This window comes from Numenius arquata, chromosome 3 (assembly GCF_964106895.1).
Source record: "Numenius arquata chromosome 3, bNumArq3.hap1.1, whole genome shotgun sequence".
Taxonomy (NCBI): Eukaryota; Metazoa; Chordata; class Aves; order Charadriiformes; family Scolopacidae; genus Numenius; species Numenius arquata.
This window is the reverse complement of record NC_133578.1, coordinates 32,650,043-32,665,609: the sequence shown is the minus strand read 5'-3', so window position 1 is coordinate 32,665,609 and position 15,567 is coordinate 32,650,043. Positions and strand designations below refer to the sequence as shown.

The 15,567-nt window shown below is 37.9% G+C and overlaps 1 protein-coding gene across 2 annotated transcripts in view; it reads right to left on the bottom strand.

Moving 5' to 3' along the window:
- Nucleotides 1-236: 236 nt before the first annotated feature.
- The window catches only part of HECW2 (HECT, C2 and WW domain containing E3 ubiquitin protein ligase 2), a 114,734-nt gene continuing 99,403 nt past the window's right edge, over nucleotides 237-15,567 (bottom strand). For both annotated transcript variants that reach the window (XM_074144869.1, XM_074144870.1), the window contains exons 22-28: nucleotides 15,212-15,310; nucleotides 12,670-12,799; nucleotides 11,927-12,073; nucleotides 11,058-11,172; nucleotides 10,218-10,303; nucleotides 8,700-8,812; nucleotides 237-2,910 (exon numbers count right to left, since the gene is read on the bottom strand). In XM_074144869.1, coding sequence (XP_074000970.1) covers nucleotides 2,799-2,910; nucleotides 8,700-8,812; nucleotides 10,218-10,303; nucleotides 11,058-11,172; nucleotides 11,927-12,073; nucleotides 12,670-12,799; nucleotides 15,212-15,310 — 802 coding nt within the window. In that variant the 3' untranslated portion in view covers nucleotides 237-2,798. The remainder of the gene's footprint in view (nucleotides 2,911-8,699; nucleotides 8,813-10,217; nucleotides 10,304-11,057; nucleotides 11,173-11,926; nucleotides 12,074-12,669; nucleotides 12,800-15,211; nucleotides 15,311-15,567) is intronic.

Genomic DNA, 15,567 nt, shown 5'->3' with positions numbered 1-15,567 from the left:
CCATTTTTCTAGAGTTCCCCAGGTGATGCTGGCAGCAAAGGAGGAAGCAGCAGCTTCTCCTTGGCGTCCCTCAGTCTTAACGCTACAGGGATTCTAAATTTTTCTTTTTTTTTTTTTTTTTAACTGACAACTGCCCCACTTGTGACCCTGTCGTATCTTTACAGAATAGTGGATCATCGTGACTGATTTCTGTTATTTGTAAATGCATGAAAACAGAACAAATGTGTGCAGTAAATACATTTAAATAAAAATTGACAAGATGCTTTTATTGTTTTTGATTTGTACAAAAGCATAACTTAAAAGGCAGACTAGTAGAAACTTACTTTGTGCCAAATACTTAAACTTTTCATTCCAAAGAGTTTCTGGTTCAAAACTTGTAGATACAGTTTGGGAAATCTCCTTTTTAGACCTCAGATAACACAGTATTGTAAAATCAAAACTCTGCAGTCCTTCAACCAAGCAAAAGTTGTATTCTGCTTCGATTGCCAGAGTTTTAGCTACTCAGTGAATGGATCATATGAAACATGAGCCATGATGGAGTGACCTGATGAAAAGTCAGTTTGCCTACTGCTCATTTGTGTTCTGAAAAAAGATGTGCATTAGGATCTATGACATGCAATCATAGCAAAGAGTGATAAATATATGTGTAAAAATAGGGTCACTTGTTTGGATTTTTCTTTGCTACTTCATAACAGCCAGAAGTAGCGTAAGAAAACCTATGTTACTTAAGCGAGTCCCAGATGTCATGCAGAAGCTCAATTATTTCTTAAATAAAAGGATGCTTTCACTCTGATTTTGCAAGTGGGTTTTCCTTTGTACAGGTAACATTGTCTCAGTAAGCCTGAAGGTTTTTCTCAGTCTTTGCTGCCATCGCTGCAGCTGTACCTGCCTTCCAACTTGGGTGGAGTGGCAGTCTTTGCTGACAACATCTCCATAGACGTTCACCTCCGTCGGAAAAAGACTCCCACAAGAACAAGCAGGATACCTCCCTGAGATGCCCTTTCAAGAGTGTCCAGAGTGAGAACGTTACTTCAAAAGCTACTTTTCCCACAGAACAGGGCTTGCTGTGCTTCAGTGCTATCAAGAGGGCTAGCGCAAAGCTAGATTCATGTTCTTGTCATCCAGTATTCAAGTGCAACTTCCTGGAATTTTAAAATGTGGTGGATGCACTGCGTGACAGCAGCTGTACAAGAAATGCTGCGCAGCTGCACAAGTGTTCCACAAGACCATCTGGAGGAAAGTACCAAAAATAGATGCGAGCAAGCCGTGTGTATTTCAGCAAAATTAAGCATAAAGAAATTGTTGTCCATGCAGTGTTTGATATGCCATAAAAACTCTTTCAAATAACCTTTGATAAGAAAACTATTTATCAGTGAAAATGCAAGCTTAGACAGTATGAACAGTTTACATCTTGTAGGTGTTCACTGGTATGGAACAGTGGGCGTTATAACCAGTGGCTCACCTTAAAGTAGGTTACTCATGGGTTTGTAGATGTGCTAGTGTTTTATGGTGCTGTACAAATAAAAAGTTGTGGGGAGCATATGAAATATCTGTATTAAACTCCACTGCATTAAGTTATCCAATGCATGAAAAATGACCCAGATGCATTTAAAATAAATGCATATTACAATATCACATATAGTATTATAAAATTATTACTTCTGTGCACAGTCCTGATATCTATAGACATGGCACCGTGAAAAAAGCCTGGTTCCTAAGCATTTTTACAGATACTTGATAGTGATGCAGGTTGCTATCAGTCAGATCATAATGTCCCTTCAACTTTGGTACATTCAGTGCAAAATATTTTTGGGAGTTTTTACTCTTATAAAAATAAAAGGCATTTTTTTCCCTTGAGAGTGCTTAAAGAATAAACACTAGCAGAATGTCTGTTCAAGCATGGAAAGTGACAAAAACAGAAATACCGTTTTAGTTTGCTTATTTCCTGTTTACACTCTAAGAAACATAATATAATGAACCTATAAAAATAAACAGAAGTCACTGTGTTAGGGTTTTTTTCCTGATATGCTGTGATAAATCGCTAGTTTCTTCTTAAAGTAGTTTCCATGCAGTATAAAGCATAAAATCAGCCTTATTAAGTTCATTATAACAGCTCATCTTTTGTCATACACACCACTGACAAAGATATTTCCACAAACCTCCTTAATGTCGTTACATCCTTTGCTGCTGACTTTCCTTCCAATTCACTTCTGCCCCAGGAACTTGAACTCTGGTGCACACCATGCAGCCACTTGTAGTCTTAGGTAAAGCAAGTACTGGATATGCTATTATAACCTATGGCATAAAGTAATGTACCTTCATGAACTAAAAAAAAAAAGAAAGAAAAAATAATCTATTGTATGATTTTTTGATAATTTACTGGGTAGGTAAGGGGCTGTATGATTTCACATTTTGACTGGAATTTTCTATTCAACAACTTTGATGAAATTAAGTTTTCGGGTACATGTCATTTTTGCAGTAGCAAGGCTGATAACAATATGGGATCATGGTTTTTGTTTGCTCAGAACATAAACTTAAGAAGTTTGGCTGTCCTGAAAAACCATGGATTGCAAGACTTGGTTTTCCCTGCATATCAGGCACACTCCAGTTTCACTGTAGAGAATTTTGCCACTACCACAATGCTTTTTAATTGCTTCGTAAGCTCTTTCATGGAACCTCATTATTTGAATTGCACCATGAAACAGTTTTCCTCTAGGAAATCCAAGACAAACGTTCATTCATTCCTTGAGAAGACAGATCCACAAAAGTCCAATGAGCTGGGCACTGTGGTTTGTGTATCACTCAAGTCCAAAAGTACTTGTCTCTTCAACTGCTGTCAACAGTTTTTCATATAACATAGAGAATGACGGATAAGGTGGAAGGTCCAGACGATTGAAACAAGTGTGAGCCCTGAAGGGGGGAAAAAAAGAGGAGGTGAAGAAGTACATTATTTAAAAAGTTCAAAAGAGAACACACAGACTGGTATGTGCTTGCATAGAGATGGGCAGATAGTATTCTTTCAGGAGACTTTGTTCTGTCAAATGATATTTTCCAATTGAACAGGTAGTGAGGTTTAATCTACTTTCTTCTAATTAAAATAAGCCAGTAAGAAGCATTTATGAAGGTCTTTAGAAACACACTGACAGCTCAAAAGGCATGGAATAAATTTTATCCATTAAATGTACATGACGAATGGTATAGCATGGTACAATTCAAATAGTCTGTTCTAAATCTTGGCTTTAAGTGTATCTTCTGTGAAGTAGTACTTTTCTCTGTACTGATGATACTTGAATACTGTATTTGTAATCATAAACAAGATATTTCAGTACATTGAATATGCATAAGATATTAGATTTGATTAAATATTTTAAAAATACTCTAGATATACAGGAAACAGTCCCACCGGAGTAAAGGACAGGCAAATTAGATGCTCTTCCTTCTACATTTCCTTAGCATATGGATCGTGTTCTTGGGAAGTTACTGCTAGTGTTGATTTACAGTATGTACATACCTGGCCCTGCAAGCCAATGACCTTTAGAATACTACTGTTTGTAATTACACAAAACTATGCACGTACCTCCAGCACACCACCCTGCTTTCTTAAGAGGACAACCACATGATTTATTTCTCAGTTTCTGAAGCTCACCTACCTCCGTTTTTTGACACACTTGGAACTGACTCTCAAAACCTCTTCCAGGGAATGAAAAGGGAGATAATGAAGGTTTCTGCTTGTAGCAGAATAATGGCTATCAGTGCTTGACCTCAGGGCAGGCTAAGGATAATACTTCCTAAAACACTACAGTGGATGAACCTGCTCTAGTGAAATAGATAGCACAGCTATTAATGCCATGGGTTCTTGAGGAAGAAATGATGCAAAGAGAAGCTGGAGGAAGCATCTTTTCCGCTTTGAAGCTTTGTACCAAGCCCTCACTTTAGACTGATTTTAGAGGATAAAAACCTTTTTGTATTTTGGCAGGTCTCTGCAAACACTTTATTCTTTTTGCAATAAAACTCATCACAGAGTTATTTAAATACAATCCAGCTGAAAACTAAACTTTCCCTGCAGTGACCTGCCCTTCATCAGTATGACCTGTATTAAATTTAAACGTTTAACATCAATGGAAGGACTGAACAAACTCCCTCCTTGCAGCAAATGCAACTCCTCATTTAACCTAACCAATCCCAGAAATCTGAGTGTCTACAACAGACCTGTACTAAGCTTCTACTGAGCTAGAAAGTGCTGTCTTCCATGGGAGCAAATGTATTACTTGCTGTTTTAAGTGGCTCTTGGCTGCCAACTACGGGGATGGAACATGAAGTGAAGTGGGTTAATCTCATTTGTTAAAAACATAAGAGTCCATTACAAACCCTCAATGAAAGTGAAACATTCACTTAGTTACAGCCTTGTGTCATAAAAATATCAGGCTGAAGAAATGTATACACAGTACAGAAGGTCATACTACTATTATAAACACAGTCCAAACATCAAATATGTAATCACTTAAAAAAACGTTGAATTTTGCACCCTCCCCAAATACAGCACACTTAAAAGTACACTGCTCTGCTGTTTAGCAGAGAGGGCATTTTCCTGGTAAAATGTGCCTCGTAAAATTTCTCCACCCTTCCATCCCTCTAAGGCTCCTGGAGGAAAGCTTTCTTTGTACTCCTTGCTTGCCTCTTCAAAAACCTTACAAAGTATATCTATGATATAGATTAAAAAAGGGAAGGGAAGGGAAGGGAAGGGAAGGGAAGGGAAGGGAAGGGAAGGGAAGGGAAGGGAAGGGAAGGGAAGGGAAGGGAAGGGAAGGGAAGGGAAGGGAAGGGAAGGGAAGGGAAGGGAAGGGAAGGGAAGGGAAGGGAAGGGAAGGGAAGGGAAGGGAAGGGAAGGGAAGGGAAGGGAAGGGAAGGGAAGGGAAGGGAAGGGAAGGGAAGGGAAGGGAAGGGAAGGGAAGGGAAGGGAAGGGAAGGGAAGGGAAGGGAAGGGAAGGGAAGGGAAGGGAAGGGAAGGGAAGGGAAGGGAAGGGAAGGGAAGGGAAGGGAAGGGAAGGGAAGGGAAGGGAAGGGAAGGGAAGGGAAGGGAAGGGAAGGGAAGGAAAGGAAAGGAAAGGAAAGGAAAGGAAAGGAAAGGAAAGGAAAGGAAAGGAAAGGAAAGGAAAGGAAAGGAAAGGAAAGGAAAGGAAAGGAAAGGAAAGGAAAGGAAAGGAAAGGAAAGGAAAAATAAATTTGCCTTTTGAAGAAAGAGACTGATTTAGGCCCAGCAGCAAATGGGCAACTGGAACTCAGTGATCCCTTGAGTTCAGTGTAGAGTGTAGAAGAGTCTTAGGCAATTAACAGTCTAACCACATGATTCTGCTGCATGGGTCTGACAGCCACTCATTAGAACTATGGATCATGCTGTGTGGGCTGTAAAACCACAAATTATAACAGACATAGTATATAATTAGCAAGGGATTCATTACAAACTGGTTTAATAGTAAGCCGGCACATTGTTTACATTTATTAAGAGAACTGAGTTTTATCTTAATTTTGAGGGCAATTTTGAAAATGCAATCACTTACTTTGAAAAAACAAGTCATTAAAAAAGACAAAAACTTAAGATCTTTGTCTTCTGAGGGAATGCATGCCTTTCTCACCCTAGCAAGCAACTTTATAAGTCTTCAAGAAGAAAGTGGGTTTTTCCCATTCCAACACTTCAAACCACATGGGCACTAACTATTCATCTTCCTGGACTCACATTTTACGACAACATGAAAAACCCTCTTGGTTCCTGAAGTTTAGATTCCAAATTAATCTCTCTTCATCTTGATTACAATAGTAAAAATATGGTGACTTAGGGTTAAAATCCAGCAGTCAGACATAAATACTATTTGCATGTGAATCATCACATGCACATATATATAATGTACAGCAATGAACCTGGAACCAATTTATCAACATGTAAGTGAATGGAAAGAGTAACAGCCCCTCTGCGGTACAACACCGTGCGAAAGAAGGAAGCAAAAGTGGCATTGGGGATAGCAATAGTTAAGCTAAACCTGTAATAATCTTTTCAGGGACTTTTACACGCTACTGACTTACTAGTCTAAAAGACAGCAACAGAAGCTAGGCAACCTGACATGCACCTCACAGAAATCTCACTATTTTGATTCAGCAGAACTGATTACACAGCAGTCAGAACACTGGGAAATAGGTAAATATCTAGTGAATGCTTTTGTTTATATTTGCAGCTACTAAGACCACAATCACACAGCTAAGTAATTACAACAGTAACAACTATATTAGTTGCCTTCTCTTTCTCAAAATCAAGAAGAGATGAGGATGGATTTTCAGCAGTGCAGTAGAAACAGAGGAAGAAACATGAAGTCCACTGACTTGTTGAGTCCCAGCTTTTGCCACCCTCATACCAAGTATTATCATATTTCACAAGCACTCCCACTGAAATCAAAAGGGCAATTTGAAAAGTAGAACACTGCAACGAGTGAGTGACAGTGCCTTAACACAAATGCTTTAGTTATCTGAGAATCAGTAAGAGTGGCAGAGTCCTAGGGCAGCGTTCTCAGCAGATCCAGTAATGTGTTTACATATGCAGGGCTTGTTTGGAAACCTCTGGAAAGTTTGCTACTCGGGGTCGTTGTTAACAATGTCTTACCTTCAAGCCAGTACTACTTGGTGTTTGCACAGTAAGTCTTTGAAGCTGGTGAGACGCAAGCTGAAGCCACACTGCATGCAGGAACTAGATACATAAAAATGCAAACACTGCTCTCTGCTTAGGGCTTAGCCCATTTAAGCATAAACGTGGAGGATCATTTATTTTTTTATGAGATCAAGGTTCTATGTATGAATGCCAGGAATGACCAGCTCATGACAACTGTAGATGTTTGTCACATGCAGTTGTTTTTATTTTAACAAAACAAGTATGGTGGTGTTTAATTCTCACACTTGTATTTTAAAAACTATCCACAGAGACAAAAATCAAATGTTTCCTAACCAAGGGGATCACAAATGCAATTTCAAAGGCATGATACATTCTCCTAAATGTGAAGGGTTGGCATTTCCTCACACTTGCTGAACACCTTGTGGTAGCAAAGACTCTTGACACGTTTGTCCATGATGCACTACAGGAAGTAGTTTTAACCCACCGTTTAATACAACAAGGGCTCTGCATAACCTTTTCAGAGGAAATTCTGAGCATCCTGTTCTGGTACATCCTGACCTTTTCCATGCTGCAGACTGCGTTTGTTGGCACTAGGAATTTCAGTATTAGAGAATATATGGAAAAACTCCCACAATCTCTTTTCTTACTTAAACTTGCATGAAAATCTTGTATTTTGAAGCCAGAAATTATTTTTAAAAAATAAATGCTTTTTTTTTTTTAAACAGAATCAAAGCTAGTCCATAGGTCAATCATAATCCAACTATAAAGCAGACTACTGGGCTACAAGGTATTACTAGGCCCTCAAAAGATATTAGAGTATTTGATTTGAAACAGAAATTTCCAGAATTTGCTTATCTTCAATCCTCAGTTGCCTGGCTCTCATTTGTACTATGAACTGGCGAGATGGCTTTATTTAAAGGCCACCTGCTGTGCCTGTGGATTCCACAGTGCCACTTCTGCATCTTTGACTTTCTCAGTGCGGTTCAAATGGCTGCCTGCAGGCAGGAGCCAACCCCAGAGACGTCTCTGCCTCTGACTTTATGCTGGAGGACAAAGATAAGGGTTGTTGATCAGAGAAATTCTCTGTGTGTCTGACAGCCACCTTGCATCTAAAAAGAGACTCTGAATGCAAGTTATTTCTGAGGAATCTTGTTTAAGAGGAATGGGGTAGGATTAGGGTTGAATTTCCTCCACGGATCAGCCCAGCCCAAAACTGCCACCACAGGCTATAAGCAGCATACTAAAGCTGAGATCTGATTAAATAGAGTTAGTTCACCCACACTCCCCACACTAATCTGTGTGTCTAACCACTGTTAACCCATTCTAGAGGCTACAGAATTATAGAACTGGATGAAAGGAAATCTTCCAGAAACACGTCAGTCTGATCACAATATAGAAAAGACTGGAACCCGTAAATTTTTGTCAATGAAGTGGCCAAGCTAGAAGATGTTTCTTGCGTCACTCACATATTATTAGTCTAGTCCTGGTATCATTACCATGGACCTTTGAAAACAGCTCTCTCTTATTCCTGTGCTGCCTGTTAAGTCAAAATACTGACTCTTGACATCAGACAGAGCATAAAAATTATATCACTAAACTATACGGTAAAAGCTATGTGTTTCTAATGCAAAAAGTCCGATATTAGCTCAGACACAGTCACAAGTGTGTGAATTTTAATTCATATTAATTTTTGCTCCTAAGTGATGAACTACATGGTCAGGAAGTGAATACTTGCACATTTAATCAAATATAACAAAATCAACATCTAATCAAAATACCATTCTAATATAATCTTCCATGAAAAAAGCATTACAATATGGATGTCAGCCACAGTCACACCGCCTTGTCCATCTTATGAGAACAAAACTGAGTTCAAAGGAAAATGGATGCATCAGGCACTGGAACAACGGGGAAGGAAATTTTCATGTAAGGCACAGTATATTTGCATATTCAGTTAAAAATTATGTTTCTCAAGCAGCTTATCTGTTATCCCAGTAACTGATATTCTAAAGTATTTCTAGCATTAATACACACAGAGTTGTACCTTGGAAGAGCAGTGATCTTCCCCCACTTCTCTACGCAGAACCTTCTTGGACCATTGCTCCCCCGTAGAGAGGCAAATCCTTCATAAGGTATGCTGGATGTGCCTGTAACAAACTGCCAGCGCAAACAAAACATGATGGATTTTGGATACACAGATGGTGCAGGTTAGAAATTTATTTATATCAGCATACCCACTGAAGTCCAAATGCTTATGTAAAAGCATTTGCAAAATAAGGAAATTTGTGAGGCACAAGTAATAAAAGCTATTTTAAATGGAGGATAAGGGAAAACAGACCACTTCCTGATAGGGCTTTAGAAGAGACAACTTACCAGATTAATTTCCTTCAAAGGTTTCTCTTTGGAAAAGTAATTAAGCTACATAAACACTGTAGAATAAAACACTATAAATATTAAGTTACTTAAACTTAGGCCTAAGTGATTTTTTACCTTATTTTTTTCTGCATTAAGAGCTAATTAATAAAAGTAACAATGTATGGTAATGCCTTCATGTTATGCCTTTTTGGCTATGTGGATTTCATATCTTGAAGTTATTTAATACTTTAAGAAAACGACTAAATTCTGAAGGTTAGGTAGAATGCCCATTGATATTTGCTGTCTGTTGAGCAGGTTTAGTTAGAATCTGCCATGAACAGATCAAACATGCTTTTTGACAGATCAGAGGCTACTTAATTTTTAATGATCTGGATGTGGTAAAAACATTTGACTGACAGATGTGATACAAACACATAAGCAGACATCTCTGGCTCTCCACCAAATGAGATGTCTCACACTGTTTTTTACAGACCTTTTTAAAGTGCTTAAACAGATAAAAAAAGAAAATCCCTCATCACACTCATATAGGTAAGTCAATGATCAGATGCAAATTCTGAATTGTTAAAAACAGTGGATTTCATAATAGATCAAGAACTTGGTATGGTTTGGGGTAGGAGTTTGTCTGTTTCTTTTCTTGTCTGATATGATGAACATAACCTGAAAATCAGTCCTATTCCATTTTCAATGAGTCAGCCTGCAGAAGCCCGTCATGCTGATGATAAAGGACAAAAACCTCTCAACAGAGGAATATTTATACATGTAGGTTTACTATTGAGTTAATTTTTTTAAAAAACAGGTTTTCTAATTTGAGGCACTTTAACTTCCATCTAAGCTGTCTCCTTCCTAAGCTGTACAAATATGCTTAAAATACCTACCCGATGATCTAACCAGTTACACAGTTTTCCTTTTCTATCTTTACTAGTCTTAACGTACATTTAATTAAACAATAGTAAAGGATTATTGACATCAGATCCTTTATCTTAAATGTATTTTTAACTCAGAAAACTATAAAAATAGCTGTGAGCTTCAGTCACTTAGAATTATTACAGTAAGTCTCTGAGGATTGCAAGATCATTCCCACTAGGCAGCATCAATGTAACTTTTTGACGCCACATGCCTGGATGAAAACAGTTTAGCATCTAATTCTAACACTGCAGACTATTTCTACACAGATCAGCTGTCTTACCTGTAGAAGTCTTAATCGTTGTTCATTATTGAATCTTTCCACAGCAGCCCAGAACCACCGAATTACGATGTGATTGTCATGATAACCTGTTAAAACAAGAAAAGCCTTTAAGAGCTAGAAAAGTGACTGAGAGAATAGTTAGTAAGCTTTTCCTAGTTCAGCCCTAGTCACAATAATGCTGCATTTCTTATCCAATTGCAGCAAAAGACAGGAGCCGAGAGAAAACTACTCCTGAAATGATTAAAAAATCTTAAAGGCAGAATTAATCTACTAGAAGTGAAATCTCTTTTGCAAGCATTTCTCCCATTAATCAATCACTAACAGGAATGCCAATTCTTGAAATATTCAAACGCTGTGCTTTTTACGTATCTAAAGCCACAAACGATGCTGCAAATGATGATGCAGCCATCTCTCTCCAAAGTAGGTCCTAAATCTTCCATTGTTCTCAAATTATCTTAACTGCCAGCCTGCAGTCACTGGGATTACTTCTAATTTCCTGTCATCTTTGAGAGTGGAAAAGAGGTAGATCCTACTAAGAATGGTTACCATTTCCATTTGTCTCCAGTATCTGGGTGGTACTTGACTAGTGTGCAGCACAGCACACTACTTTCTGTGGAGAAGACTGCTCTGTTCTGCTGTCCAGACAAAATTAGTAAGGGAAAACCTGCATGGGGAGGCAATGAAGCAAACTAAAATGGACCTTCTCCTAACCCAGACTTAACCACAGAAACTCAGAAGATACTGAAGATGTGTCTCATGGGATAGTTCTTTAGTGTCTTAGAAACTGGGTAATTCCAGGGCCCCCAACACTGTCAGTGAACAAATCAAAACTGAGGTTACCTCCTCTATACTCTGTATTATTTCTCCAGTCGCTCAAGTCAATTTCTGCTGTTCCAGCTATAACCAGTTCCAGTTCTCTGGCGTCAAACACAGACACGAGCCTTGCATCAACCACCTGTGAAAGGAAATAAAACGCATAGCAATGTTTCTTCATTTATTGATTTTTGCCTCCCCATAAAAGGCTTGTCTGCTACTAAGACATTTACCAGGTAAAATTTCTCTCATAAATGAAAGGATTAAGGTCTTTTTCTTTTTAAAAGCAAATAAATGTACTTTTTCTTCCACTGTAGTTCCATTCGGTTTCCTTAGAGGGTCACAGTGATTTGGAGAGAATTTTATTGGTAAATAATACTGAATTATTTCAGGACAAATTAAGTTCAATACATTCAATTTAATTATCCATGTTAAAATATGTGAGAGAAAAATATCTTGAAATATACTCAGCGTCTACTGTGTTACACTGAGTAGGGCGTGCACACAAAAAATCTCAAAGGCCCAATAAAGAAACAGATGGGTCACTTAAGCAAGTGCTCACTGCTAATCATACAAAGAGTGATCAGTAATATTTTCCAGTTTAAAGAAGATATATAACCATAGTGTTTAAGTCAATGACTAACAATGATACCAACCCCAACCCCACCCTGGCCCCAATAGTTTAAAGATACTTCTGATGATATATGTATCTGATTTTGGGGACTCTTTAGCGATGGGTTTTTATCAGTTAGGTTGATGGTTGGACTAGATGATCTTAAAGGTCCCTTCCAACCTAGACAATTCTATGATTCTATGTATTTGGGAAATGTATATGAGGAGAAAAATATTTTGGGAGGATAAAGGAAAAAAGTACATTTAATTTTGGAGTTTTTTACCTCATAGAAACCACGAACTAGACTCTCTGTCTGTTGTACAACTCCTCTCTCAATTCTCCATTTCACCATTCTTTCTATGTATTCTTTCTTGTTCTTTTCAGTGACTGGGATGTTGGCACCTCCTGGCTTTAATTCCCGTTCTGTGATCTTGCGAAAAAATGACCAAGTGACAACAGAGTATTATAAAGACAAACAAAAGGATTATAATAATTTAAACTTTTAAGTTGAAGTAATTCCTCAAAAGCACTACCCAAGACTGACCTTAGGGAACTGGAATATATGAAGTAAGAGAACATACAACAAATCTATTTTTCGATAAAATCAAATTTAAAATCCCATTTAGTCTGAAGAATCTTCATATTGAGTATGAAGCATAAGCTGAGAAGAAGAAACAATCTTTACAGCGATTAAAGTAGTGACGTCTTCTAAATAACATCGTAAAAGAGGTGTTGTAATATCTTTGAATACTAACTCTGCTGCAATTAAATTTAGGTAAACTACCTCCACCAGAGCAATCCAAAATGTTGGTATTTCAGATAGTCTCCAGAAAATCTCCTTAACCAGAAAGACATGTTTGACTGGTTACAAATAATAATTCCTCCTTAGATTTCAACCTTGTTTTCATCAACCAGAATTTTATAAAAACAAGTGAAAATCAGCATGGAATGGAAATCATTCTTCCAAATAAATGTTTATCTAGCAGTAGAATACACAAAGGAAATTAAATTAAGAATCTTGCACACCTGGCCAAAAACTTCTTCATTTACAGTAAACGTGAGATCTAGGATATCATGGATATCATTGTCTTTCATCCACTGCAAACTCTGGTGAAACTCCTCGTCGAGATATTCCAGGTCACTCAGGTCACAGAGTCTAACATAAAGAAGAAGAAAACACACACATACAGATGACAGCAGTAACATGTGCTCAGTAACTAAACTCAGATAGGACAGTCCTGAAAAACAGACTGAGAATGGGAGCAAAGAGAAAAATCAATAGAATAAAGAAGACGCTACTGCAATTCTGCTTATTTGCCTAGTAATAGCAGTTACTGTATAACACAAAATGGTTTTGTTAACATACAAAACTCCAGAATTTATTAATTTGAAAACATGTATCTTTTTAAGCTTATGATGAGTCTGTCCCATGTTTCCTGTGAACAATATTTTGGAATGATGAAAATACATGGATCGAAAAGACAGAAAATTCAAACCATAAAAGAAATAGTACAAGCAATTACCATCCTTTTTGCTTATGTGACTACACTGCCACCTTTCTCATCTCTTCTTTGTGCAAAGAACTCCATTCAGATACCCTGCTTACCACAGAAACATCTTTTTACTTCTTGCCGTACTTCCCCTTACCTGGTCCTTGTTTTACAAATTCAACCTGTAAATCCAACTGCCCCTTGCTCTCTTTAACAGTTACTACTCCAAGCTTTGAACGTGTCAGCTGTTAATAATATTTAATACCATGGTGGCAATTTCTGCCATTCTTCTTAACTCCTTAAATCCTGTTCTGTGAAATAGGACACTGGGGCTATTCATGAATGTTCTGGGTTAAGTGACACAGGACTAACTTTTCTTCTAACGCTGGGGAAAACTGCACTTTTAGAAGACTCTAGAGTCTGAATGAATGAAAATATTTACTTTACAGCCAGCGAGGCTATGTGGGATTCAAGGTCTCAGTGTTTTCGAGTCTTGCGAGGTGCAGGGACAAGGAGGAGCAAGGCCTGGGCATTTGATCCAGGCTGACCAACAGGATTATTTCCTACCATGAATGTCACATTCAATATAAATTAGAAAAGTTTGCTGCCTAGTTCTCTCTCCCTTGATGGCAGCGGTCCACAGAACTCCTTGCTCTAATGCCGGACCCATGAGGCCTTCCATTCCTCCCGAAGCTGTAGCACTCGCAGTGTCCCACGTTTGTTGTCCACTGCTGGGAGTGCACGGCTTCCTACTGATATAATTGGCTGAGTATAATTCTTCTATATTTTATATTAGTATCGGGATTAATACTGCTTCTTTAGTATTATTGTTAATTATTCAGTCTTACCCTATTAAATTTATTTATATTTCAACCTTCATGTTTCCTTGCTTTCCCCGATTCCCTTTCCTGGGTGGGGAGGGGTTATCGGGTGATAGAAAATAGTCCAAAAGACAATAAGTTGTTATGGGTTTTCTCAAACCATAACCATTAAGTAAGGTGCTTTTCAGCTGCAGGGTTTCCTGCCTGTTTCTATTCTTGGGTCCATATAAAGTCAGAAGGCAGCCCTTTGCTTTTAGTTGGATGTTTAAGTGTAGTTTAAGTGACACCCTGCAGTAACAGCCCCTACATCAAAGTTGATGGATAGGTAGTCTGGATGGCTCATTAGTTCTGAGGAAAGTGAAGGTCCAGGGCTTAGATGGAGATGCTGCATGAATTAGGCTGTGTGCAAAGGTGGCCACGCCATAATTTTTCATTTCACTGTTTAGAGAACCGCCAAGCTAAACAATTAATTTAATTTGGCAGTCACACAATACTGGTATTAAAGTCCATCTGAGCTAAGTCCTCATTCTTATTAAAATGATTCTGCTAGCATTTAAGTATTTTTAAATGCATATGTGGAGTAACGCATCCATTCCTATTGCACTACTAGAATGTATGATGTTTTATACATGAAATATCCTTCCAGACTTCTCAAAAACAGCTTTCAAATAGAAGATGGAGTGAAGCACCTTAAGTTCATTAGGTCTTAATTCCAGACATGCTAAGCAAGTGCAGCTCTCATTGTTTCAGCAAGAACAGGAGTAGTAGTTCTGAAAACGAAGTCTAAAGTATATCAAAGTAAAGGTCCTTAAAATGGAGATTTACAACAATCAGTCTACCTCAGAATGGGTATTGCAGTCTAAGATGCAAAGTGATTCATATCCTACCCTGTGAGTCATTACAAGACAAATGAATAAGAACCCTATTAATATCTGGAATAAAACCACAGCATTTCATTGTACAACTTCAAATGTAAGATTTTGTAGAAGAAAGCCGGTAATGTGGCTAAAACAAAACAGAAGGTTTTCATACCGATCAGAAACAACATTTTGAGTTACAACTGGCTAATAACCATAAGCAGAAACAAGTAAACTTTAAAAAAAAAAAAAAAAGCCCTGGATTGAAATAAAATGATGAAGTTGTAAATAATGGCCTGTCTTACTTCATGATAGAATACCATAAGTTATCCATACACAAAATGGCATCACCCATGGGGAAGGAGCCAAACAAAAAAGGAGACAGGACAATTCTACTCACATTCGGAGGAGGGCTTTATAAAAGGGCCGTGTAAAAAAGGCATCTAGCAAATACTGATGTATCAGAGCAAGACCAAGTATTCGACCACTAAACCTGAACCTGGAAGAGAAAGAGTTACAATCGTTATACTGAAACTTTGTGGTTTGTACACTGCTGTGTCATCAAAACCTACATATACTTCCAAACAGCATTTTTAAATCAGATAGTTATGTCTAAATTGTGGGGGGTTTTTTGGTGTTTGTTTGTTTTTTTTTTCTTGTGTTTCTTTTACATTCTTAGTAAGGGACAGAAAAAACACAAGTCTGCAGGGTGCGGAAAATCCCTCAGATACCTAAGTTTCAACTTCTCAAAAATGT